At 37.6% G+C, this 27,032-nt stretch overlaps 3 protein-coding genes across 7 annotated transcripts; 2 read left to right on the forward strand and 1 right to left on the reverse strand.

Annotated features, from left to right (window-relative positions):
- The first annotated feature begins 9,638 nt into the window (after positions 1-9,638).
- LOC133801976 (ultraviolet-B receptor UVR8) lies at positions 9,639-18,524 on the forward strand. Of its 2 annotated transcripts, XM_062240208.1 has the most exons (5): positions 9,639-9,792; positions 10,102-10,278; positions 16,626-16,661; positions 16,781-16,875; positions 16,987-18,524. In XM_062240208.1, exons 1-5 carry the CDS (start codon positions 9,705-9,707, stop codon positions 18,271-18,273), a joined length of 1,683 nt encoding a protein of 560 aa, XP_062096192.1. In that variant the 5' UTR covers positions 9,639-9,704; the 3' UTR covers positions 18,274-18,524. The 2 variants fall into 2 exon arrangements, with proteins under 2 accessions (XP_062096192.1, XP_062096191.1); XM_062240207.1 differs by lacking the exons at positions 9,639-9,792; positions 10,102-10,278; positions 16,626-16,661 and having other exon boundaries at positions 16,725-16,858.
- Positions 18,525-18,900: 376 nt separating this feature from the next.
- Positions 18,901-23,089, forward strand: LOC133801977 (probable 2-carboxy-D-arabinitol-1-phosphatase). Of its 4 annotated transcripts, none has more exons than XR_009877098.1 (9): positions 18,915-19,226; positions 19,365-19,525; positions 20,203-20,322; positions 20,432-20,531; positions 20,679-20,818; positions 21,379-21,458; positions 21,626-21,796; positions 22,054-22,140; positions 22,589-23,089. XR_009877098.1 is itself a non-coding variant. In XM_062240209.1 (8 exons), the coding sequence occupies exons 1-7, from the start codon at positions 19,061-19,063 to the stop codon at positions 21,750-21,752; spliced, it is 894 nt and encodes a 297-aa protein (XP_062096193.1). In that variant the 5' UTR covers positions 18,915-19,060; the 3' UTR covers positions 21,753-21,796; positions 22,054-22,462. The 4 variants fall into 4 exon arrangements, 2 of the variants coding, with proteins under 2 accessions (XP_062096194.1, XP_062096193.1); XR_009877099.1 differs by having other exon boundaries at positions 22,657-23,089; XM_062240209.1 differs by lacking the exon at positions 22,589-23,089 and having other exon boundaries at positions 22,054-22,462.
- Positions 22,601-24,196, reverse strand: LOC133801978 (uncharacterized). Its single transcript, XM_062240211.1, has 8 exons — positions 24,043-24,196; positions 23,827-23,916; positions 23,657-23,716; positions 23,535-23,574; positions 23,351-23,444; positions 23,008-23,067; positions 22,833-22,924; positions 22,601-22,732 (listed from the first exon to the last, which is right to left on the reverse strand). Exons 1-8 carry the CDS (start codon positions 24,168-24,170, stop codon positions 22,646-22,648), a joined length of 651 nt encoding a protein of 216 aa, XP_062096195.1. The 5' UTR covers positions 24,171-24,196; the 3' UTR covers positions 22,601-22,645.
- Positions 24,197-27,032: the final 2,836 nt, after the last annotated feature.

Below are 27,032 nucleotides of genomic sequence, written 5' to 3' on the forward strand. Positions count from 1 at the left end.
TGGAGGCTGCTGCTCAGGATCCCTAGGCGGGACCTCATCCTGAGCCATAGGCGGCTGCTATGGCCTTTGAGGGCTTGGATTGGGACCTCTTTGAGGTGGTGCATTTGATGGCTGATCTGGCTGGGAGGTTGGCCCAGCCTGACTCCTAGCTAGTTGAATGGCTGCTTCAAGGGCGGCCATGGCATCCCTCTGCCGACGATCCATTTCTGCCTGCTGCTCACTCAGCTCTTGGCGCTGGCGCTCTATTTCCCTTTGCTGCAGCGCCATCATCTCCGCAGCATTCTCCTAATTGGCCCTCGGATTAGCCAACTCATCTTGTAGCACTCCTAGCGTTGCCTTCAGTATTTCGGAATCTAATTCCTCCTTATCAAACTCCAAATGTGGTTCATTCTCAGCCACATTTGGGGGAGAGGTTAGGACAGTGCAGTGCCAGCAGCCTGTCCAGTCTTCTTAGATGTTTTCGCCATTAGATTTTTTCACAATTTTTTGTCAAACTCTCAATGAAAGCACCAGAATGTTGACCCACGATTTGGCCAACGACATGGAGTCAAATATACGACAAAGGATAAAACAACAAGTAAGAAAGATGATCTAATGGAAGAGAAGAAAACACCAAGGATTTATAGTGGTTCGGCCCCAAAAGATGTAATGACCTACGTCCACTTAGTGCTATTATTAAAATTGAATCTCAAAGTAGTGATCAAAGAACTAGGGTTCTTGAGTTTCACAAACCTTGGAAGAAAATACAATAAAACGGTGGATAATTGCACTATCTCTCTCTCTTTTTCTCTATCTTAGCAAAAAGATTCAGGAATCAAAAGTCCCTTCCTTGAGCTATTTCATGTATATTTATAGGCTCAAGGAGGGTTACATATGCCAACGTGCCCTATCTTTCCTTAATAATCGCGTATCAAGATAATAATGAAGAAATATTCCACACAATTATTATAAGATTACAATTTAAGAAGGAAATAAGTCAGGTTATACGACCAGCCTGATCGTATCTAAAAATTAACCCTTGGCGAACCAATGTGCTTCTGGTCGATAGTCGAGCAGTACTTTTGCTACGTGTCAACCACGTGTGAGAAATCCTTGCCACGTCATCTACAGCCGTTTTTAGGGTAAACAAAAAATAACTATACACTAGTCTATATAAGAGGTGTATCAAGAAAATGTAAACAACATCACGGTGACAAATTCTTATAGAATAGGTCCACACACCACTTGGTCCTGAAATGGTGCATGTTCTCATCGATAACGGTATCGAGTGGTAACCTAGAAATCAAATGTTCGATATGTTTGATGGAAAACATACCACAATCCCTATTGCATATAATCGAGTTTGTGTCAATTCAAGATAAAAATAACTTCAATATTCAGATTTCAAAAAACACTAATTAAATAGGGGAATACCCTGTCTTAGTCTGAGGACACTCCTTAGGAGAAATACGACAATACGAAAAAGGCTTTGCTTTCTGCTCAAGAGCGACTAGAGGTCCTCATGGTCGTCAAACATGCCAGAACACCACAACAACGAAGGCAACAATAAGCACCAAGGCTTAATCACTTCTGCCAACAGAATCGGACTAAGCACGCTATGGTTAGAATCATAAATGTTGATAATGCTTAGCTTGATCGACGCGCAAGGAAAAATATACTTCACTCACATTTTGCCAGGATACGAGGAATTTATTTTCGTCACCCTTCAGCAATTTCAGCACGTCATTGTCCCATGATAGCAGCATCCTATCAAAATGCGGCGTGATAAAAGTGGCGTCGACAACATAGCATGTGCAAAGCGGCATTAATATGCTGCAAAAACATGAAAATTCGTTAGTACCATCAATATATTTTATGATTGAATTGAAAAACTAATTATAATTTACATACCGAATCCCAAAGCCAAGTCTGAATAGTGTGCAACTGCAAGAACCATGCCACATCGTGCGTTCAATAACTGTCCCAATGGGCATACCTCTGCCCGTTCAATAATCCCATGCCTCCTAAATTGCTCTATAAGGGTATCCAAGTAAACATTACCCCTATAAGTGCCACGATCAGGAAAGTGCTTCTCCAACGGTACAATAAGGTCAGGCATCTGAAGAAAAAAAATAGTTAGTAATATATTTTTAAGAAATCTTGCCAAACTATTAAAAATACAATTTTAAACAATCTGGTAAACATCGAGGACCATCGAGGCATGTTGAGGCCCATCGAGGTAAAAAAACAAATCAAAAGGCAAATAAACTATCGAGGCCTATCAAGGTCCCAAACAATATTGATGTTCACCACTACTGTCAAGGCCTATCGAGGCACATGTAAAATTAGAATATGCCTAATATTATCGAGGCACAATCAAAACCAGAACCTAACAGATACTATCGAGGCCTATCGAGGTAATCTAACCCCCCACTATTTTCTATCTCTATCGAGGTTAATCGAGGCCTGTCGAGGCCTATCGAGGCCATATCATCGAGGCCTATCAATTTCTATCGGGGTGGGTCAAATTTTTTGAAAAAAACACAGATCTCTGTATTTCCCAGCCCCTATCTATCGTATGAACAAAAATCAATAACAAAACCAGACATTGCAGTTTGAAAAGAAAATCCTTCACCTTCGCCTACTCCGATCCTCTGGGTGCTTCTCCGGCGCCTTCTTCGATCACAGGCCTGTGGGCTCCAACGAATTTCCTTCTCCGACAATGAATACTTCTCCTTCTCCAATTTCGTTGGGTTCCGATGGTTCAAATGTGGGTTTGAATGATTTTTTGGCATCGGGATCGAGAGTGAGAGAGAGAATAGAGAGAGAGTGTGGGGAAAAATGACAGGGTTATTTTGGGAAGTAGAGTAAATGTTGACGGTGAAAACTCGTCAACGAAATTAGGTCAGAAAACTCAAATGTAAGAATGTAGATATTTAAATAAGAACTTAGAATAAACTTAAGGAGAGATAAACACAGATCAACAGTGGAGTAAGCCTTTGTATATTGCTTAATAGCCTGAGTGTACAATGAATTTTTCAAACCCCTTCAATGATGAAGTGATTCCTATTTATAGGTGAGTTCTAATGGCTCATGGTACATTGTGGTCCCCAAGAGACAAGAAGGTGCTTGGGTACACTGTTAGGATAGTGGCACAGGTGGTAGTGGTGTTGGAAGAGTGGTGGTCGGCTCTAGTACATGTCAGGGGTCTGCAAAAGCACTCCTGCCTTGGTACCATATTATGCCTCCACTACTTGTCTGGTACGGACCTCATAAGTGTGCTGAGGGAGTCCTTACCATGTACCATTCTTGTATTGCCAATGCTAGCAATTCGTGTAAACGTGTCAGATTCGTGTCTACACGATTATGACACGACATGATTAAGGTAAACACAAACACGACACGATTATTAAACGAGTCAACACGACACGAACATGATAACACGATTATGACACGATTAATCATAACTATATGAAAAAAATCACAAAACCTATGTAAAGTATTCATGTTATCGTGTCTGACACGATTATGACACGACACGATTAAGGTAAACACGAACACGACACGATTATTAAACGTGTCAAAAACTCAAACACGAACACGACATGATTATTAAATGTGCCGTGTTCGTGTTTACCTTAATCGTGTCGTGTCGTGTCGTGTCCCAAATTGCCACCCCTAACTGCCATTACTTGTCTGGCATGGACATCGTGTCTGTACTCTAACTCCTCTTGGTTTACAGGCGCATTTCGTACCTGTATGGCCTCCTCGAGCCACAGGTTTTTATCCTCGCAAGGTATCTTATTCCTAAGGACTTCAAGTGTTGAAACCCTTATACGTTATTCTAAGGCACCAGACAATCATGGACCTTGCGAGATGGCTCCATGAAAATGAGCCAAGAGGTTTCTTGTGAGGCCTTCATCGCGACACCCCCAACACCACTTGTGACGGGTGGTCATGCGAGGCGCTGGCGCTTGGTGCGCGAGACCGTGGTGCAGCGTGCCTTGCTGCGTGAGATGATGGCGCGAGGCCATCTCGCGAGATGCATGCACGGGCGAGACGCTTGGGGCGCGAGATCGTGGTGCAGCACGCCTTGCTGCACGAGACGATGGCACGAGGCCATCTCGCGAGGTGCAAGCGCGAGTGAGACGTTTGGGGCGCGAGACCGTGGTGCAGCACGCCTTGCTGCGCGAGACGATGGTGCGAGATCGTGGTGCAGCACGCCTTGCTGTGCGAGACGATGGCGCGAGGCCATCTTGCGAGGTGCAAGCGCAAACGAGACATTTCAGGTGCGAGACCATGGTGCAGCACGTCTTGCTGCGCGAGACGATGGCGCGAGATCATGGTGCAGCATGCCTTGCTGCGCGAGGCGCCCTTGGTGTGAAGCTCCTCCTGACACGAGGCCCCTCCAAGCGTGAGGCGCGCTCCATGCACGAGACGCCCTTGGCGTGAGGCTCCTTCTTGTGCGAGCCCCTCTAAGTGGGAGGTGCCCTCGGGGTGAGGCTAGGTGCGCCTCGCTTGGCGCGAGAGACATGGCCTCACCATGCGAGGCTATAGGTGCTTGGGGCAAGGCGCTTGGGCACTTAGGCGAGGCGAGCCTCACTATGCGAGGCAAGGTGGGCCTCGCTATGCGAAGCATTGACTTCGGCTGGGCATGGCCGAGGCACCTTCACGAGGCCCTGGCGTGAGGCCCTGGGCGTGGCCGAGATGACCTCTGCGAGACCCTGGCCCGAGGCGCTTGATGTCTCGCGTGATGGTCTTGCAATGTGTGTGGGCCTTACAAGAGTTTGGACTTGATTGCTTGGGACTTTTTACCGGTGTGGAATTCTTGTCTCTCATTTGGCATGAGGTGACTTTGTGAGGCATGGGGCCTTGCAAATATGTGGCATTTTGGTGGCACGTGATGACCTTCTGACTCTATCGCGTACTTGGCGCCTTCAGTGTCCCTTACCTGTTGGTTTTTATATATCAAATAAGAGATTATACGCAACAGAACAACAATCAAAATTGTTAATTTAACCTCACAAGATTTCTAGATCTATTTCTTCACATACATATATATATTGAATCAAAGAGATGAATAGAAAATTACCTCAGGTCCTTCCATGCTGCTATCTTTTTATACGGCAAAAATCATTGAGATCTCACACCAAGATCTTCCAAAATGTTCTCAACACTCAAAGAATGAGTGTGGGCTCGCTATACAAAACAATAGGCAAAATCTATTTATCAGATGTTCTCAACACATGAGATCTGATAAAGTTTGGACCTAAGTTTGTGAAGAACAATGACCTATGCTTGTATCACTGTTCTATTTCTCTCAGGGAGATTTCACGATCTGTTTTCTATCACTGAAAAATATCGCTCTGAAAAGCTGATCTCCTATATTTAATATATCCAATATATTAAAAATAAAATATTAGTTATTTAAAACAATTTAAAATTAACTAATCGGTTATTAGATTTTTTTTAAATAATAATATTTTAATCATATTACAATATCTCATTATTTGTTTAATATTTAAATAACTAAAATTGTGGAACAAAAAAACTTCTAGAAGCTTCTTCTGTGTGTAGCACAGTGACTGTGCATTGTGCTACATGTGTACCACATGCCAAGGAAGGCATGTGATTTTTCCCAATTTTTATTATTATTTAAATACCAAAAATCCCAAAAATAAATTAATTCAAAATTAATTATATTTTTGTTAAATCAAATAATTAATCAATTCTCAATTAATTAATGACACATAATTATACAATAATTATATTTAGTGCATAGAAAAATATTTTTACTTATCAAATAAGTCATTTTGCCCATTTTTGTATTTATCTTTGTCAGTGTTTGTTTGAACCATTTCGGGGACCATGGACCTATAACATTAAGCTCCAATAAATTAAAACTAAATAATTAAACTCTTTAATTTATTAATTATGATATTTCTCCACTATAAATTCAGAATTGAACTATTTATGTTATAAATATACTTTTACAGAAATCTTATTTTAAGATGTCCATTGATATAACCATCTTACAATAGTTCAACCCTCTAATTAATTAGTTCATAAATTAGAATGGAATAATTACCATTTTACCTTTCTAATTTACTTCTTATTCCTTAAGTACCATTAATTCACTAGTGAATAATTAATCTATAATCTAATTATAGATTTGAGCTCAAAATCATTCAATTCCATAATTAACCATAAAGGGAACTAATATAAGATCTATTAGGAAAGATTAGATTCCATATTGTTGATACATATTCCCAGCCATTCATGTATTAAATCTCCAAAACAAAAGTCATTAGCCTCATTCTATGAAGGGACCTTAACGAATGAATCAAAAGATTTAATAAACATGAATAGGAGTTCATGAACACTCAGGATTTAGGTTGATCTATGTACGCCCTGATTTTCCCACGGGCTGTTAGCGGGCTGAGCTACAGCCTAATCATGTCTACCACATGGACATCCCCAAGACCGGAGTTGCCATCGTAAGATTCTGCCTCCTTAGCTCGAGGTAACCAAAGGTTTCGTCAAGATTACTTAAGGACTGAGTCTGGACTGTGAAGGCCACAGGTCGAGGGAAGCATCCAGCTCGTGGTACGAGCTAGAGTTGGAGGCTGTGACCTTTTATAAAGTCAACCACGCAAGGTAAACGTGCATATATCAGACATCACGTGTCTGATATATCCCTGACTTCTCGAATACGCAGCATGAACGTGCGTATTCAGACACCCACGACTGGGTTGGGCCGTGCGGCCCATTATCCCCCTTACCTATTGATTAGACCATACTTCATGTGTCAGGTTTTAGGAATTAATCATGAATGTCACAGAGTTGATATGATAGGTAAGAAGGTCACAGGATGACCTTCTTACCAACTCCCAGGTGCCCTCTCCTATAAATATGGAGACCCTGGGAGTTGCAAAGGGTTGGATTCTATTGTGTAAGAAATACCCTGTAAAAGAATATCAAGCATATAGCAATAATATTGACTGGTGGAGTAGAATGATTTTAACCTTTGAACCACCTAAAAAACGTAATTGTGTCACCAGCCCATTTTCAAAAGATCATTCATTTATTTCGGTTCATAGTTAAGCACTAATCCCTTCCTCTTATTTTCTTAATTACCTGTTGCCGAAGAACCGCGTCAACAATCTATAAATGATCATCAATTATGATATGAATTACAAGTCTATTATTAAATGGTTTTTGGATAAAGACTTTTATTCATATCGGTCCATGTCATATATAATCATATTATATAAAGCACATTTACTGAGATGTCTTACCACATCAATAATCCGAATCTAGATTATTTGTATCAACATGATACTCAGCAAACCGTACTTACAACCCCAATTAAATAATTCATTAACTTCAATTTGTTGTTGTTGACTATTTTTATTCATTCATGTGATCTTAATTCTCTCGTACTAATATAAGATCACATCCTCAATAAGGAATATGGAATTTTTCTGATATTTACAAAATTATTCAAACAATAATTTAATAATCTAAATATAACAATAATAGACCATTGTAATTTTATTCATTGAAATAATAAATGTCTTTTACATGCTTTTAGGACATACTCCTAACATTAGTCGCTCACTTCAATAAGGGACTAGAAACTTTTTTTTTTCTTGGTGGATTTTTGGTATCCACAGTAAACAATAGGACCAAAATGATATTTGTAAAGTGATAGGGTATTTTTTATATAGGGCTTTTATGCATCAAAAATTAAATTTCCTTTGAAAATATGAAAAAAATAATTTTCTTTCTTATTGTATTATTATTTCACTAAAAAAATAAAAAAGTAAGTAAAATGTCTACATTTACATTTAATGTTGATACTAAAAATAATAAAAATAGCATAAAGGTATATAAAAAGGCAACTAAGAGCTTCTACCAAAAAGTTGGTTCAATGCTATATTTAGCGCATCTTACAAAAAATATAACTTTGATGGTGTTATAAAAAGTGTGCCAAATTTGACACATGCTAAAAGTTAGGCCAAATTTGGCACAAAATATAACATAAGCCAAATTTGACACATCAATAAATGCTATTTTTTTATATACTATGTTGCCACTAATTATTATAATTGAGTAGTCGACAATTAATGACCAACCATATATCATTTTGTTTTATATTTTTTTAATGACAATTTCTTGGAGTACATAATTTGGATAATAAAAAAAATTATTTTTTGTATATTCTCAATAAATATTTAATGAATTATTTATTTTTTTGTGTTAATTTGCATCTTGTGCATTGAAGCACAATTGCAAATATTGGACCAAATATAACATTAATTCATTTTTTGTGCTAAATTTGACACAAAATTTACATTTTATATTGGAGATGATCTTAAAGCTGATCCAAATATACATCATGCTATATTGTGTGCCAAATTTGGCACAATTTTTAACATCAAATTTGGCACAACTTTTGGCACACCACCAGAGCAACTTTTTTTTTTTATTAAATGTGCTATATTTTAACACTGCATCACCTAATTTAGCACTTCATTAGAAATGCTATTATATTCAAAACTGCAGTATACGATTAAAATATACGACCTTAGAAAAGAGCTGCAGATAGCCACAAATTTTAAAATTCAATAAGATTATAGGAAAATTTTACAATAAGAGCATCTTTAATAGTATGCCAAATTGGTAATGATTTGCTGAAATATAACTCACTCTAAAAAATACTTACTCCAATAGTGTGCCAAATTTGGCACATGCAAATACTAAAAGTTGTGCTAAGTATGACTCACAATATAACATGGTGCATATTTTGCATCATCATAAATGTTACATTTTAATTTTGTATCATTTTTAATATTTTAGTATTATCTTTATTCTATAGCATTAAATAGTAGACTTTTTAGCTTATTGTTTTATTATTATTTTAAATATCAATAATAAAATAAAAAATATATTTTTTTTATATTTTCAATAAATATAAAATGAGCATTAATGAAATATTGATTTTTGCATCGGCTTTTATAATTGTGCATTGTAACATAGTGCTAAAAATTGTGCCAAATATATCACATATTAATTTTTTATGCCAAATATGAGATGATTTAAGATACATTTTTTTTACCTTATCATTAGAGAACAATCCTGTTTTAAGCATATAAATCAATTACAACTTTAATTTTTTTATGATAATGTTCATTGTAATCATAACATGACTTATGTAAATTTTTGGGAAATTTTAGATAGTTTATTGTGCTGAAATTAGATTTTAAAAAGTTTGTTGCACCATATCTTTTTTTTTTAATATATGTAGAAAATAGATTTTTTTAACTCTAATGTCAACATCTTAAACTTTCGAGAATTTTTAAAAAATTTATGACTAAAATAAATACTGTTAAATGCTATTGGTAAGGTAAAAAAACTTACTAAACTCTAGACTTTTAGTAAGATTATATCTAAAAGAAATTGGTGAAAAAAAGAGGTGTGAATAAAATTACTTTTTACATGCATATTAAAAATATGAAGATTAAACTTTTCAAAAGAAAAAAATAAGCACGAAAGATTAAAAAAACTTGAAAACAATATATTAAACAAGGTGTTTTTAAAAAAATAAAAAATAAAAAAACCTTGGAATAATTTATTTTGAATTTTTAGAAGAAATAACATTATCTTAAATAACAACATTGATCAGTCTTTCGGCAATTGTCAGTGTCTGGTCGCTGCAAATAATGGAGGGAACCGACACTTCTCTAAACGCCGGCAACTTAAAAGTCACCGCCATCGCCGCCGGTGAAGCCCACACTCTTGCTCTCACTGGTAACCATATCTTTTCACTAACCTATTATGTATTTTGATTCATATATGTCTAAATTTGATTTTTTTTTATACGGTTTGTTGGTGTGTTCAACTTAAAAGTGAGAAAATCCATGACCCATAACTCAAAGAAAGCTGCTTTAGCTCACACCATTCTCCAAATTATGAAGCAAAAGCTCATTTGAGCTGACCCATGTAAAGGCTGAATTGAACCCAGTTCAGTTCAATATATGCTCTTTCAATTATTACTGATTTCACCAAAAAATAATAATAAAAAGGTGTTATTTAAGGCTTTATGAGTGTTGATTACAGGTAATGGACGAGTACATTCATGGGGAAGAGGGATGTTTGGGAGACTTGGAAGGGGTTCAGAGACAGATGAGCTTTCTCCAGTTGAGGTTAGATTTGAGACTCCACAATTCTCAGATGAAAGGAGAACCAAGATTGTGGCTGTTGCTGCTGGTGCTTATCACAGTCTTGCTCTTGCAGGTTTGATTTCCATGGTCTTCAATCCAATTCAACCTCTTAAGTGTTATCATATTTGTTGTTAAAGTTTGAGTTTTGGGAGTAAAGATTTTATTGTTTTTGAATTTATGAGATTTTTTTTTTGGAGAATTTTGATTAAATATTCCCAAATTGGACAAATATGTTTCATTTTATATGCTCTGAAAGAACAAGTTTATGAAATTCATCGAAAAAAATTCTACACTTTGGTATTTTTCAGTCCACAAAACATGTATACTAAAGAAAAGAAACATGAACAGAAGCATATTTATCAAGTTCGGAGCATTGTGAAGCAAATTTGATGGAGTTTCTCTTGTTTGTGGTATTCTTGCTGTAATTCAAATGTTTTGACCTTTTGCTGTGATAATGGTTGAACATGATGATGGTACTAAGATTTCTGGGTAATGAATTGTTTATAACAAAAAGATATAGAATGTTTGCTAAATTCTTTAACTTAAAAACTATGCGGTGAAAATTGATGCATAAATGGTTTGATGAACAAAAACAGATTCGGTGGCTAATTACTTTGCAGCATCTTTTATCAAGTTGATACCTTTAAAATTGGATGAGTGGACCAGATTTAAATTTATAGAAGCAAACTTATGTAAAGAAATCATGTGGGTTAGAGTTGAAGTCTTTTTTTTTTAAGACGACACCATGTGATATTGCTGTTTTTTGAAGCGAATTACCAAGAACAAACACTATGATTGATTGATAGGGTAATCCTGCCAAATTGGTTATTTCACAGAGCACAATAACAGATATCCAGTAGACAAGAGAGAGAAGAAAATGGAAAATTAATATTTAACAGGATGTCCGAGAGCCTGTATCTCTCCAAGAAATAATACTCAGCTATTCCATACATCAATAAAAGACCAACTTAGTATTTATTATACTACTCCTCAGGAGTATACAACATACTCTATTCCCTCCCATAGGCTAACACAGCTCAACTACCCGATTCCCACTACTAAACCCCTGCTGTCATACTTGTTGCTGACTTGTCTTTCTCTGGTTGGTTTCCTCTCTTCCGAGCGTACACATAGGTCAAAGGTGGCCTATCAATACCCCTGCCCAAAGTCTCACCTTGTCCTCAAGGTGGAAATGCGGAAACTGTTGCTGAAGTAGTGGAAAGTCTTCCCACGTGGCCTCAAATTCTGGAAGATTAACCCATTTGATCAGCGCTTGTGGAGGAGCTTTGTGTGTGCCTGGGCATACATCCAGCACCTTGTCCGGTGTAAGTATCCACTCTAAATCCTCTGTCAATTCTGGAGGTAACTCAGAAGCCTGTTGGTGAGGTCCCAAAGCAGCTCGCAAGAGTGAAACATGAAACACAGGGTGGATGGCAGCATCTGGCGGTAATTTCAGACGGTAAGCTGCTGCCCCTACACGTGCCACCACTGGATAAGGGCCAAAATAACGCGGAGCCAGCTTCTCGTTACGACGTCGGGCCACTGATTTCTGCCGATATGGTCTTAACTTCACATAGACCAAATCGCCCACTGTGAACTGAACATCACGCCTCTTTTTGTCAGCTTGCTCTTTCATTTTCTGTTGTGCTCTATGTAAGTTCAGCTTCAGTGTGTCCAATACCTCATCTCTTTCCTTCAAATGATTTTCCACTACTAGAACCTTTGTACTACCCTGCTCAAATCTCACAACTGGAGGAGGATCCCTGTGGTAAACTGCCAGAAAGGGTGTCATTCCAGCGGATGTGTGATACGCTGTGTTGTACCAAAATTCGGCCCATGGTAACCACTTTACCCACTGCTTGGGCTTATCACCCACAAAACACCTCAAATACGTCTCAAGGCTCCTGTTTACTACTTCCGTTTGCCCGTCCGACTCTGGATGGTAAGCGGTGCTGTGTTTGAGCTGTGTTCCCTGCAGTTTAAACAGCTCCTTCCAGAATAGGCTCATAAAAATCTTGTCACGGTCCGAAACAATAGACCTTGGGATCCCGTGCAACCTCACCACCTCCCGCACAAACACCGTGGCGACTGTAATAGCTGAAAAAGGGTGGCGTAGAGGAATGAAATGACTGTATTTTGTTAACCGATCCACTACTACAAGGATTGTATCAAATCCATTCGACAAAGGTAATCCCTCAATAAAGTCCATTAACATATCTTCCCAAATCTGTTCCGGAATGGGTAATGGCTGAAGTAACCCCGTGGGGGCTTGGGCCAAATATGTACTCCGCTGACATACGGCACACTCGGATACAAACCGTTGAACATCTCTTCGCATACCTGTCCAATACAAATCCTTTGCTAACCGCTGAAATGTTTTGAAAACTCCGGAATGACCTCCAACGTTGCTGCCATGATATTCCTGGAGTAAGAGTGGTATGAACGGTGAAGTTGATGGAATCACTAATCGACCTCGAAATTTCAGGCAGCCTTGCACGAGAGAGTACCCGCCTGCGTCAGCACCTTGCTGTAATCCGTGTATTATCTTTGCTAATGCTGGCTCAGTCGCAATATGAGCCTGTAAATCCGGAATAGAGATAAGTGTTGGTACCGATAAAGTGGCTAAGTGTACCTCTTGCTGCATCCTCGAAAGGGCATCCGCTGCCTTATTCTCAAGGCCCGGCCGATACACAATATCGAAGTCGTACCCCAATAATTTAGTCAGCCACTTTTGGTGTTCCGAGGCGACCAATCGCTGCTCCAAAAGATACTTAAGACTTCGCTGATCTGTTCGAACCAAAAACTTGCGACCCAAAAGATAAGGGCGCCATTTCTGTACTGCTAAGACGATTGCCATGAGCTCACGTTCATACACAGATTTGGTCCGATCCCTAGGCGATAAAATCTGGCTGTAGAAAGCGATGGGGCGCCGATTCTGCATCAACACAGCACCTAACCCACTACCTGATGCGTCTGCCTCCAACACAAACGGAGTGGAAAAATCTGGTAAGGCTAACACGGGCACTGAACACATTGCCTCTTTCAACTTGATAAACGCAGCTTGTGCTTCCTCTGTCCAACCAAAAGCATCTTTCTTCAATTGATCTGTCAAGGGCTGAGCAAGTTGTCCATATCCTCTAACAAACTTGCGGTAATATCCTGTGAGGCCCAAAAAACCTCGCAATTCCCTCAATGTTCTCGGGATGGGCCACTCGGCCATAGCCGCTATCTTACTTGGATCAGCTGACACTCCCTCAGCTGAAATAATGTGGCCCAGATACTCCAATCTGCCTTGGGCAAACAAACACTTCTTACGGTTTGCATACAATTGGTGCTGTCGTAATCGCCCAAGTACCAATTCCAAGTGTTGTTCATGATCCTCCAACGTGGCACTGTACACTAAAATGTCATCAAAAAACACTAATACAAATTTCTGCAAGAAGTCGCGAAATACCTCGTTCATTAATGTTTGAAAGGTTGCTGGAGCGTTTGTGAGACCAAAAGGCATCACTAGGAACTCGTAATTTCCCTCGTGTGTACGAAAGGCTATTTTCTCCACATCCTTGGCGCACACTCTGATTTGATGATAGCCCGATTTGAGGTCTAACTTAGAGAAAACCTTGGCACCGTGAAGCTCGTCTACCAGCTCATCTATGACCGGTATAGGGAACTTATCAGCCACCGTGGCCCTATTCAAGGCCCTGTAATCCACACAAAATCGTCAATTTCCATCTTTCTTCTTCACTAAGAGCACCGGGCTGGAAAAAGGACTTGTGCTTGGTTGTACGATTCCTGCTTTCAACATTTCAGCCATCAATCTCTCAATTTCATCCTTCTGAGCTTGTGCATACCGGTAAGGGCGAACACTAATTGGCCCCGTGCCGTCCTTTAGACAAATTGAATGCTCCCTTGCCCGAAATGGTGGTAATCCATGCGGCATCTCAAACACAGCTCCAAACTTGGCCAAAATCGTTGTGATAGGAGGCGGTAATGGGCAGATTTCTGGTTCCTTTTCCACGGCAAAGGCTCCAAACTCGATCCAAAATCCTTCCCCTTCTTGCTGCACCGTATGAATCATTGCCTTAAGGGAGATTGGAGATTTGCAAAGACTAGGGTCTCCTTGTAGAGTGATCCAAGACCCCCCTACCTCAAACTTCATCACCATAGTGCGCCAGCTGACGTGCATATTACCCAAAGTTTCCAGCCATTTAATTCCCAAGATAACATTCGCCCCACCCAATTTAAGCGGCAGAAAATCAGTTACCACCCTAATCGTTCCCAAATCTAGCTCCACCAAGCTGCATATCCCGTCGGTGCGCACCTTGCCGCCTGTCCCCAACAGCACACCATAACAAGATATCGCTGTGACTGGTATATTGGCTGCCTTGACTATCTCCTCTGAGACGAAATTATGTGTCGCTCCGCTATCTATGAGTACTGCCATTGCTTGTTGCCCAATTTTGCCAGCCAATTTCATTGTGTTGGCTGAAGTAATTCCTACCAGCGAACTTAGGGAGAGCATGGCCAAAGTCTCTTCGGGTGTGACCTCATCTAATGGTTTCGGGGTGGTTGGTGGTGACTCCATTTGAGGGCTGCCCTCCTCCTCGTCCATCAACAAAATCATCTGCAAGAATTTCTGCTCACACTCATGCCCTCTATTCCACTTCTTTTCACATTTGAAACACAGTCCTCTTGCCTTTCTATCTTGATATTCTGCCTCGGTAATCCTTCTCGTGTGCTGGCTCTTCATGTGAGCTGCTGTAGTGTTCGGTATCGTCGTGGAAGCCGATACAATGGAGGAGTTGGAGTTGAAAGTCGATGGTGGTTTAGGAGTCCAACCCGAGATGGAGGATCGGGTTGGGACGATAGGGCTCAAAGGCTGTTTGTGAAAAACTGAACGGGTTGTTGTCGCCGGCCCACATAGCATCTGATGGCCTTCTTCCACTCTTTCAGCCACGTCCATCACTTGGGCCAAGCCCAATGGCTTAAGGATGTGAATAGCACTCTTAATCTCCTCTTTCAGCCCTTTGATAAAAGTCCCTTCCAAAATATGTTCTGGGGTATCGGATACCCGAGAAGCCAGCCCTTCCCAACGCAGCCTATACTCCTTCACTGTCGATTCCTGCTTCACCGACAAAAATTCTTCAGATATCGATCCTACTAGCTGAGCACGAAAACGAGAGAGAAGCAGAGTCTTGAGAGTTGCCCACGATGTAATTGGTCTTCGACGATGCTCCCACTGAAACCATGTTAACGCGTCTCCTTCTAGGCCGATGATGGCCGTCTCGAGCATGTGGGTTTCGGACATGCGGGATAGCAGGAAGTATCGTTCAGCTCTGTATATCCAGCCTTCGGGGTTGTCACCGGAAAACAACGGTAGTTCCATTCTTGGTGGCCGATATTCACGATTACTCCAAGGACCAGAGGAGAAAGTTTCGTATGGTTCCGAATGTGGGATCTGTGTTGCTCGATCCTCCTGCAACCCAGTTGGCGGCCCGCCTGTCGCCGTATCCCCATCGACGACTCTCCGTGTCTGGTCGGCACTTACGGCGGAGGACTCGCTCACGTCTCGGCGGATGGGTTGGTTCATTTGGGCGACAATCATCTGTAAGGCTTTCTCCATGGCTGGCATGTGAGCTATCCCTTCCTTCAGTGACCCCAATTCTGCCCTAACCGCTGCTAGTTCCGACTGAACCTCCTGCTGGAGTTCTGAGAACTTGCTATCCAAAGTTTCCACCACCGCTTCTAGCTTCTTAGCCATGATGGATCGGATGCTCTGATACCAATTGATAGGGTAATCCTGCCAAATTGGTTATTTCACAGAGCACAATAACAGATATCCAGTAGACAAGAGAGAGAAGAACATGGAAAATTGATATTTAACAGGATGTCCGAGAGCTTTTATCTCTCCAAGAAATAATACTCAGCTATTCCATACATCAATAAAAGACCAACTTAGTATTTATTCTACTACTTCTGAGGAGTATACAACATACTCTATTCCCTCCCATAGGCTAACACAGCTCAACTACCCGATTCCCACTACTAAACCCCTGCTGTCATACTTGTTGCTGACTTGTCTTTCTCTGGTTGGTTTCCTCTCTTCCGAGCGTACACATAGGTCAAAGGTGGCCTATCATTGATCTGCTGACCAAATTATTTATTCCAACCATGGTGAAGGCTCTTTTTTTTTTCTTTCTACAAATTGTGTTTGAGACTTAAGTACTCTGCTGCTTTTCAGGTAAATTGTACTTGTTGCAACTTGATTGATATTTTTGTGGCTAAGCTATATATGATTTAGTCATATGCATTGGAGATAACAAAGAAAGATAAAATTCTTTCTTTTTCTTTTTTTTTTTAAATAAGGGTTAGAGATGATTTTCTGGTTGTTTTATGATCTGTTCTTAATTCTAATGGCAGATGATGGATCAATTTGGTCATGGGGCTACAATCTCTGTATCCTTCAATAGTGGAAGTATTTTATTATTCATGGAAAGTGCATTGCCAGTTTTTCTTTGTATTAATATCTTGCCTTGCTTGTTTATTCATATCTTACATCCTTGACTACTAAATGGATGGCCAACTTGGTTCCGATGGAGAGAACTCCGCTGTTCCCTGCTTAGTGGAGCAGTTTCTCAAGCCAGAAACGAAGAGTAATTCCTCACTTAAGGTTTTGACAAAATAAATTGTATTGCTTTGACATTCAAAAGAACCTAAAGGAAAACAAAAAACTAATAAAACTTATCTGCTTTCCTTATTTTGACATTTTTTTTTATCTCAGATATCTTATATCAAAGCTGGAGGAATGATGTCTTTAGCGATTGATAATCAAGGAGGTGTCTGGATATGGGGAAATTATCCACAGCAAAGTAGTAGCCCCGAAGAGGGTTTATCTTTTATGAGCACTTTCACTCCAAGTCCTGTAAAGGATTTACTCGGCCACACAGTTGTGAAGGTGGCATGTGGAACCGAGCATATTGTGGCGCTAGTTAGTACTGGAAAAGCAAATAAAGGAGACGATGTTCTATGTTACTCTTGGGGCAGCAACAAACACGGCCAGTTAGGCCTGGGGGACACACAGAGAAGGCATCACCCCGAAATCGTGGAAACATTTAACCAAAATTCCCCTTGGGAAATTTATGAGGTGGCATGCGGGTCTTTACACACAGCTTTGCTAGCTCGCAAGAAGCCACCAAGCGACACGCATGAAAGTACATGTTGGACATTTGGCCTCGGTGAAAATGGTCAACTTGGGCATGGAACCACAAAAAATGCCGTATCCCCTCAACAGGTCAAAGGATTACCTGATTCTTTAGCTCTAATCTCAGTTGACTGCGGTTTGTTTCATACCAGTGTTCTTTCATCTTCTGGAGAAGCATGGTCATGGGGAATGGAAAGGGGTCTTGGCCTATGCCCAGGTGCAAGAGTAAGTGCGGTTTCTGGGGATGCTGTTTTGCCCTTACTGATTTCATGTAGTGAACAAAATGCTAAATTTGACAAGCCAGTTCAAGTTGCTTGTGGAGCAGCTCATACTGTTCTTGTAGCAAATGATGGGTATAAGATGTGGTCTTGGGGCAGGGGAAGGAGTGGGGTTCTCGGAAATGGAAAGACAGATGATTGTCTCTCTCCAACGCCGGTTTTGTGGCCTGAAGTAACAGAGGGTGACAAGCAAGTGGAAACAAAGACTGACAATGAAGAAGTCAAAACTGAGGAAAAAGATTCTAAACAAGTTGCTGAAACTGATGAAAACTTGCCTTCAGCTATGGAGAAGATGAAAGTTCTCGAGTCGAGACTCTCAACAATGGAACAGTATGCTAGCATACTTCATGGTTCAATTTTCGGGAAACCGTTTGAAGAGAGAGATATACCAATCTCATTGCAGTATTCAGGCACTTTTGACGTTGCGAAGGAATGGGAGAACATGTTAGAGTTAGCAGACCGAGCTAAGCTGGTGAGATTGGAGATGTTCTACCGAAACATGCTTGCGGGCGTTAAGGATCAGCTGATGAAGAAAAGGATCCAGGAGGTTATGAAGGAATGTCTTAATCCTTCAGCCAGGGGAAACTAAGGTGAAAAAAATAGGTGTAGAACAGTATGCATTGTGTTCCAAATCCAATGGGAATGCATGTAGTTGACAGTAGTTTCTTTCTGCTAAAAAGTATTTGGTGGTTTTTGGATGTTTTTCTTGATATGATTCACTTCCATAATAATAATACCAATAAGGACATTTCCTCTAAATAAGTGGAGCCTTGTAAGGTGGCTCGAATGACAGTTTGTAATAATATGGAGTGGTAATGCTATATTCAATAATATTTTTTATTTTTTGTTTCCAAAGAATTATAAACAACATAATTGTATATGATATTTCCCTTCTTTTTTTCTGCCCTCATTCTCACTGATTGGCCGCCTCAAACTCTCATTCGCATAATATACATATTGAATTAGTCTGTAATAGTGAGCATAAAATGTCGATGAGGTAACATGAGAATGGAGCTAATGTGAGAATAATACTAAGATAATGTTGAGTGAAAATCATGCAAACTAATAATATAATTATCCTCTATAAAATTATTAACCCCCCATAAAAAAAAAGACGATCATTTTGTCTATCCAATCATATTCTTAATAATAAAGTTTACAGAGTGAAAGTTGACCAGAACAAATGTGTTTAGGAAAAAACAAAAACAAAGTATATGATAACCACAAACATAGTATATGCGCATGTGACAAGGAGTCACAACACAACCAAGGGTGACCCCTCAAAACAAAACATAGCAAATTATTAAAAGAAGAAAAATCTCATCAGCCCAACTGAGCTGAGGTATAGCACTAGCAGCAGCGACCACCGAACAAAGATGGTTTTTTGTGGAATTCTGACCCCAACAACAGCAACCACTTATTTATGTTCAAGTTCCCATAGCAGACCTCATAATAAGCAGCTCCAGTACCAGGCTCTTTCGTTTGTTAAACATAGGATTCACTGCTCAAATTCTAACCCAGATATGCCTCTAATCTCATCTGGTAACTTTATCAATTTTCTCATTATGTTATTAAACTTCACAAAACACGAGTTTCCCTTGTGATGGGTTTTGCTTCAACATTTCAGAATTCTCACTCTACTCCATAATATATAATATAAGCAATGGGTTTTTGTAACAGATGAACTACTACTTCAGAACAACATACCTCCCATGACTGGTGGTGCATTTGATTTCAAGAGAGCCACAACATCTCTTACCGATCAAATCATCTCTTCACCAAAGAGGGTTACACTTGTACGCCATGGACTTAGCACCTGGAATGAAGAGAGTAAAATTCAGGTAATGTAATAATCTTCTCTTATGCTATAATCAAGTTTTGGTTCCCTTTTTTTTTAGTGGGACATGACCAATTATTTCTTTACCATGTAAGGTTTTCATTTGTATTTATGTGTCAACTTATTTACATTATTAAAATAAATAGGAATGAAAACAGGTTTAAGAAATTAGGAGTTTTTGTGTGTTAGAGAAGTATATTAGGTATATGGTGAACTAGCAATAGGCTTGAGTTACATGGCAGCTTTTAACTATTTTAGTGTTCAATGGGAGTGTTATTTCCAAATTGAGTTTGAGATATTTGTGGCATATAAAGGAAAGGCAATAAAATATTTATCTAAAATTATTTGAGACAATGACTTTTTCTTTAGAATTATTATCATATCATTGAACTTGCGGGTACTTATTAACTTGACCATTATGACTATATAGAAGTTTTATTGTATAAGGTATATGAGGACCTAACCTAGCAAGAGGCTTGAGTCCATGGCTCCTAGCGATTTTAGTGTTCAATGAAAGTGTTAGTTCCAAATTTAGAGGATGAGATATTTGTGGGATAAAAGGTAAGGCAATGAAAATGATGGGGAAAAAAAATTATCTTTTTATACAACTTAAAGTTTTAATACTACTTTTGCAAACATCAAGTTGAAATCTTTACTTTTTAGATGTCTTTGTACGTATAGGGGAGCTCAAACATGTCTGTCCTAACAGATAGGGGAATCAATCAAGCAGAGAGGTGCAAAAAAGCCTTGGCCAATATCTATTTCGACGCCTGTTTCTCAAGTCCGATATCTCGAGCAAAGGTTAGAGAAGGTTGCTCAACTATGCAATTAGCCTATTATTAATACTTCCTGCTTTATGATATCTCTCACTCTCACTCTCACCTGTTCATGTTTTCTAATTTTTATGCAGTCCACTGCTGAGATTATGTGGCAAGGGAGAAAAGAGCCATTGATTTATCTCGATTCACTTAAGGAGGCCCATTTGTTTTTCCTTGAAGGCATGAAAAATGGTCTGTTATGTTCTGTTCTGTCTTCTCTTGTTTAACTTTGTTGTTATTCATGCTTATATACTTAGTCAAGTTAATGCTTGTTTTATACCCTTGTAAGTCATACATTATGGAAAATCTTAACAAATTATACTCAGAATTTGGAGGCAGTGGATGCGAAGAAGATATATCCGAAAGAGTATAAAACATGGAGAGAGGATCCAGCTAGCTTTCATGTGAATGGAATTTACCCTTTAAGAGAAGTATGGAGAACAGCACGAGATGCTTGGAAGGAGATCTTGTTAACTCCTGTGAGCTTTTTTCCCCCCTGCTCTCTCTTCCATGTTTTATTTTGGAATTTTACCTTCAAGAAAACTATGGAGTGTTGCAAGAGATGCTTGGAAGAGAACTCGTTAACTTGTGAAACCTTTCGCATTTATATTATGTCGAAAAATAATGTCATACTTAGAGCACTTCCATTGACTTCTTTAATACATCATCAAATTATTACTTTTCTATTTTATTCACTTCAGTCACACACACACACCTATATATATATATAAAGGAATGATGAAAATTGAGGATAAAGGAGGAAAAAAATTAATTAAAAAAATTATAATTAAGAATAGTTATTATGTAAATGTAGGGAGAATAGTGTAACAAAATGTAAAATATTTCTAAAATACAAGTTGTGATGAGTCCTTTTTTAAGACCATTTCTTTATATTTTGAATAGAAATCTAATTTAGTTCTTATCACAAACAGTATATTCTACTTTGGAAATGCTCAGTGCTGCTAGATATCAAGATATAGAATTTTCATGTATGCATCTTGAATGACATGTGAAATATGACCCTTTTTTTCTTTAATAGGGGGATCAGTTCTTGATTGTCACTCACAAATCAATTTTGAGAGCATTGATCTGCACGGCTTTGGGGCTAGGCCCAGAGAGGTAAGTATTGCTGCTCTATAAACTAAAATGTAATAAATAGTCTTAGTTATGAGTTTTAAAGTAAAAAATTTCTAGTATTCCCTCCCAATAAATTGAAACTCTTTATATGTATAGTATCATGCATGGTCAAGAATAAATGGATGTAAAAAGTGAGGTTCATGGTTCAGGTTCCGTGCAACTGACGTGAATAATGGCGGAGTAACAGTATTCAAATTTAACACGAGAGGAGAAGCAATGCTTCAGTCATTGAATATGACTTCCCATATGTATAGTGACCATGTCTATTTGATCTAAAAACAACAAGAGGAATAAATGTCAGCCCTGCCTCTGCTACATAGGTACCTCAAACATTCAAAACTATGATCAGAGTTTGTACTGTATGCTTTCGACTTTGCAGTTTCATTTTTTTTAAATGAATGGTTCAATTTTATTTGGAAGACAATAATTGTGGCATCTCAAACTTATTGAATTAGTTTATAGCTTTAAACTCTTTTTTCAACTTCAAAAATATATGAAGCCAATGGTATCGAAAAGACTTGAAATAGATAATGGAAGAAAACTTGTCCAATATGTTTTATGCATTTCTTGAAAACAGAATTTGATGAGCTGCTGGATGGATAAACTCACCAGCACCAAGAGCTAAGAAAGGAAAAACCAAATGATGAATGTGGCTGTCAAAGAGGTATTCTATTGCCACCTAATTCTGGTTACAATGCACACAAGCCCATATGTCATACACAACCATGATCTATAATGGTTTTGAAAGAGGTTTTGGAAGCAATTTTGTGTATAAAAACAGGAAAGGGAAACTTTTCTAGAGCAATTATCACCATATTCATCATCTATTCGCATATAACGGTTACATGAAAAGACTGTAAAGCCAAAGCGGTAATCATAGCTGGTTTGTAGTTATGGTGTTCAGCCAAAGATTCCTACACATAAAGTCGGTCTTACAAAATAAGATCTATTGCTGAGCTCTATTAGTTTGTGTAGAGCAGAAAACATTTGAATATTCTATATTGACTGTCGAGAATTGTTAATGGAAATTAACTATGGACAGTTTAAGTTTTTCCTACTATATCTAGAGACAGTGTAATAAGGAAGATATTAGAGGACATATCTTGAATCAGGTTGAAAGAGTGGTCAGTTTTGCCTTTTTTCTGAGATGCCAACACTGAAGCAAAGCTTTAATCATCAGGTGGGAAATCCTCATCCGAGGCATTCTCAAAAAGGGAACCCAAAGTTTTCCTCAAAATGCTGAAAGTTTTGTCGTCCTGAATCCAAATAGGAATGCTAATTAGAACTGGCAGAAAGAGACCCAAATGGCTTGAGCTCAGAAAACCTGAAGTTTATGATTAGTAATTTAGTATATACCTGAGTTTTCCTTTTCAGAGACTCCTCCAATCGAGTAATTTTATCTCCGCAAGCTTTCTCATGTTCTGACATCATACTCTTTTCTTTCTTCCCTGATGTCATTTATTTACAACAAGACTACTGTAATTACATTTCTCTACAAGGGAATGAAAAGAGTAGTGCCCTGTAAACTTACTCATTTGTTCATATCGCTTTAAAAGCCTTTCCTTCTCTTCTTCAAACTTGGAAATGATATCTGACACCAGAAAATGAATCTATTTACCTTATTATTGTCACTAATCTTACCCATATATCATGTTGGTAAGTAAGAAAATATAGAATAAGAATAAAAAAAATGTGGAACTAACTAATGTATTAGAACATGAGCCAGTACAATTTCAGAAACAAAATTTAAAGAGTTCAATCCAAATCACATGTCCATTTTTTTGTCTCCGTAATCATTGAATGGAGAGCATATCATGTTATGAATTGAAACACCAAATGTGGAATTTAATTTAAATTTAAATAAGAGAGAATACCTTTCAACACCTGCAAATGGGTTGCTTTTTCCTTGCAAAATTGCTGATAAAGTGTTTGGAACTTGGAAGTTTCATTTTTCAAACAGTTCTCAAACTACAAATACAAAAAACACGTGATCAAGAGGTCAAAAAAATTGCAATACACTAACAACAAATAATGAAATCGAAATTTTCATACTCAGACCTCTTTTGAGCTCTTCGAAAGTGCTTTAGAAAAACCTTGTCTGTGGACATAACAACTATCTGAATCAAACTAGAAAAACACATTTCGACTTCAATGTGGACATTATTTATAGATGATCATACCTATCTTTGTCAAATTTGGACTTCAATTCATCAATCATAGACTTAATCTCAGCAGCCACACTATCACCGCAATAAAAAACTAACTAGCAAATTAGAAACCAGACCAGAATTTAATTCATAATCACGAATTAATTATTCGATCATATAGTGTGTTAAAAGATCGGAATAACCTTGAAATGGTCTCTTCGTTCTTCTTCTGGCCATCCTTATGAGCTTTCTCTCTGATTTGTTGAAGCGCAGAAACGATGCCTTTGATATCGCTAAGTACAAACAATCAAAGAACCATTCCACAGATTCTCAATCTCAGATCTTCATTGAAAATTTGGAAGAAGAAAGAGAGAAAAAAAAAAAAAGGAAAAGAAGGAAGTTAGTGTATGGATTAGAACCTGTCGAGGTCGAGGTCTAGATCAAGATCCTTGGGGGCTCGCTTTCTCTGATCGGATTTGGTGAGGTCCAGCTCCGGTTCCGGGCGGCGCTTCTTGGAGCTGGAGGTGGTGTTTTTGGCGGAGAACATGGTTGAAGCTTCTCACTGGTTTTGGCGGGTAATGAAAGAAAGAAGAGAATTTTGAATAAATAAATATTTCTATTTATATACTTTTTTTTAGAAAAAGAATATGAATAATGTGTTTTTCCTTAATTTTTAGGTAATTTTTAAAAAATATGGCATTTATATTATCAATGTGTGCAAAAAATATGAGAATTATACATTTCTTAATTTGTATGGAAAAATTTATTAAAGAAAAATATGAGAAACACAATTAGTAGCTAACTAAAATATGAAAGCTAAATTTAAACGAAAACACATTAGCCAACACAAGAGTACTATTGTCAAATTAGCTTCCATTCTTCTCTCTCTCAAACCCTAGCCACACAAACCCATTATCTCTCCAAAACCCAGCCGCATCATCCCCTCCAGCTTCGACCGGCGCAATCCCCTCCAGCTCTGGAGACCCCAACCGAACCCAACCGTTCGAGAGCCAAGCTTCGCCCGAGCCCCACCATCTGAACCCAGCTCCAAGCGTTTGAGACCCAACCGTTCGAGAGCCCAACTCCGCCCGAGCCCCACCCGTCCGAGACCCCAGCTTCGTTTGAGAGCCCCATTCAAGCGAGGGCCCAGGTGCGACACTACCATCTCCACGACAAACCACCTCTACCTTCGCCTGTGGTGTCAATGCACACCTAAATCCAAAACGAAGGGACTCGCGTGCTGGGGATAAGGGGTTCTGGTGGTAGTCGGAGGCGAGGGAGAATGTGGTTCGTGGTTGGAGATGAAGGGAGGTGGCCTAGACACGAACCCAGGCGACGAAAAGGCAGGCAACGACTAGGGTTCTTAGTGAGGGAAGAGAAGAAGATGGGAGAGAAGGGAAATGGGGTGGTTTTGATATTTTTTTTTCTATCTTTAGATCTGTGGTAACTGGTTACCTTCCCATTCTTTGTGTGTATATTTCTGGTGGTAACTGGTTACCTTTATGTTCTGATGTGTGTGTATATATTTGGGTTCTTTAGGTAACTGGTTACATATGTTACTAAAATAATAGTTACTTCTTGTTCCTTTTTTAATGAAGTGTTCTTTCTATTTTTCCTTCAAATTTGATGTTTCTTTTCATATTTAATATGAGTAGCTCGTCACCCAACCTATGGTAACTGGTTACCCCTCATATAACAGAAAGTTACTCCTCTTAGGATAACTAGTTACCCCTCTCGGTACATATTATTTAACCTAGCTATATAATTTTTTTTTACATAACTGTCAAAGATCAATCAAGTATCTGGTTACCTTACATAAGATTTGAAAAAAGAAATGTACAATCTAAAAAAAAGAAAGATATATTTATAATAAATAAAAAATAATTTTCAATACAATTCACATTACAAAAAAAAAATTTGCAAAACAACCAAAGAAAAATTTAATATAGAAAAAAAATAAGCTAAAAAAATAATAATCAAATTACAAACATACCTTTCCAAATTAATAAAACTTGATTAAGAATAAAACTATGATATAAACCAACTTTTATACAAATATATAGGAAAATAAACCCATAAAAGTGAAATTCTTAAAAAAAAAAAGCTATAGATTAATTTTTTTTTTTAAAAAAAACATATTTTTGCACACTATTAAAAATCTCATATAAAATGTGATTTCCTCTAATTTTTATGTATACTTTTTCTAAATTATTAGTAAAATATTGATGTAAAAACTAATAATCTAAAGAACATGTATTTATTATTAATTTAAATAATATATACAATATGGCAGGTAACGAAAGAAGAAGAAAATTTTGAATAAATACATAAATATATACTATTTTAAGTCTTCGTTTTTTTTTTAATATTGTGTTTATCTTAAATTTTTATTTATAATTTTTTTAATAATATTACCTTCCCTTTATTTATCTATAATTATTTTCATGTATACTTTTTTTTTGTTACTTTTAGAGATAAAAAGCCATTCTAATAAGCATAATTAGTATATAATTATATTTCAAAAAGTAAAATAATATTTTTTTAAAAATATTTTATTTTATTTAAATAATAAAGCATTTTATTTTTTTTATACAATGTTAGAAAACATAAAGTAATTGAAGTTAATAAAATAAGAGTGTCATTATCTTATTATTAAGAATAACCCCGACTAATCAATTTATAAAAGTTGAAACAAACTTAACTCCTATTTTTTTCTTTTTTATTCTCTATTTTTTTTAGTAACAAATGAAATATTATATATATATATATATATATTTTTATGTTTTTATCATTTTCTTGTCCCATGTTTAAACAGAAGTTGCATTTTACTCATCTTGTGAAAATTGTGACATATATTTATATAAATTTGTGGGTTCCAAATAATTAATTATATTAAGATAGATATAATAATTATGGAAAGAAATAGATGATAAATATTTGCCAACTATTAAATTACCTTTCTAATATTAAGCTATAAAATAGTATTTGGGCAAAATAGTAAGTTTAATTTTTTTTTTTAAAATAACAACCACTATAGATTTGTGATCTCCTTTCCAAGCTCCATAATACGTTGTCTTATCTCTTTTATTTTATTTGTCCAATCTCTTGTTTGAATTTTTCATTGCTTAGATTTTTTTTTTCTTCAAAGTGATTTAACTTGGGAAGACTTTAAAATAATTATGGTCAACACAACAATAAATTTTATGATAAATGCAATTAATGATAAGGACTTTGTACATTCCTTCATGCAATGGACACCGCCATAGACCAAAATTTCAAGAGAGCATACAAATTTAACTAATATACTATCAATAATTATTCAACATATAACCAATTATTGAGTCATTTTTATCAAATATTATATATATTTATATCAACTACAATAATGTAACATCCAAACTAGCTAATA

Source organism: Humulus lupulus, chromosome 9 (assembly GCF_963169125.1).
Source record: "Humulus lupulus chromosome 9, drHumLupu1.1, whole genome shotgun sequence".
NCBI classification, from domain to species: domain Eukaryota; kingdom Viridiplantae; phylum Streptophyta; class Magnoliopsida; order Rosales; family Cannabaceae; genus Humulus; species Humulus lupulus.

Coding starts and splice junctions, on each gene's coding strand:
- LOC133801976 (XM_062240208.1), top strand. CDS start 9,705: ATGGAGGGAACCGACACTTCTCTAAACGCCGGCAACTTAAAAGTCACC. Junction 10,279..16,625: donor TCACAGTCTTGCTCTTGCAG/GTTTGATTTCCA, acceptor TTCTAATGGCAG/ATGATGGATCAATTTGGTCA. Junction 16,876..16,986: donor AGAGTAATTCCTCACTTAAG/GTTTTGACAAAA, acceptor TTTTTATCTCAG/ATATCTTATATCAAAGCTGG.
- LOC133801977 (XM_062240209.1), top strand. CDS start 19,061: ATGGTTTTTTGTGGAATTCTGACCCCAACAACAGCAACCACTTATTTA. Junction 20,532..20,678: donor CCTTGAAGGCATGAAAAATG/GTCTGTTATGTT, acceptor ATTTGGAGGCAG/TGGATGCGAAGAAGATATAT. Junction 21,459..21,625: donor TTGGGGCTAGGCCCAGAGAG/GTAAGTATTGCT, acceptor TTCATGGTTCAG/GTTCCGTGCAACTGACGTGA.
- LOC133801978 (XM_062240211.1), bottom strand. CDS start 24,170: ATGTTCTCCGCCAAAAACACCACCTCCAGCTCCAAGAAGCGCCGCCCG. Junction 23,575..23,656: donor TCCAAATTTGACAAAGATAG/GTATGATCATCT, acceptor TTATGTCCACAG/ACAAGGTTTTTCTAAAGCAC. Junction 22,925..23,007: donor AAAGCGATATGAACAAATGA/GTAAGTTTACAG, acceptor AAATGACATCAG/GGAAGAAAGAAAAGAGTATG.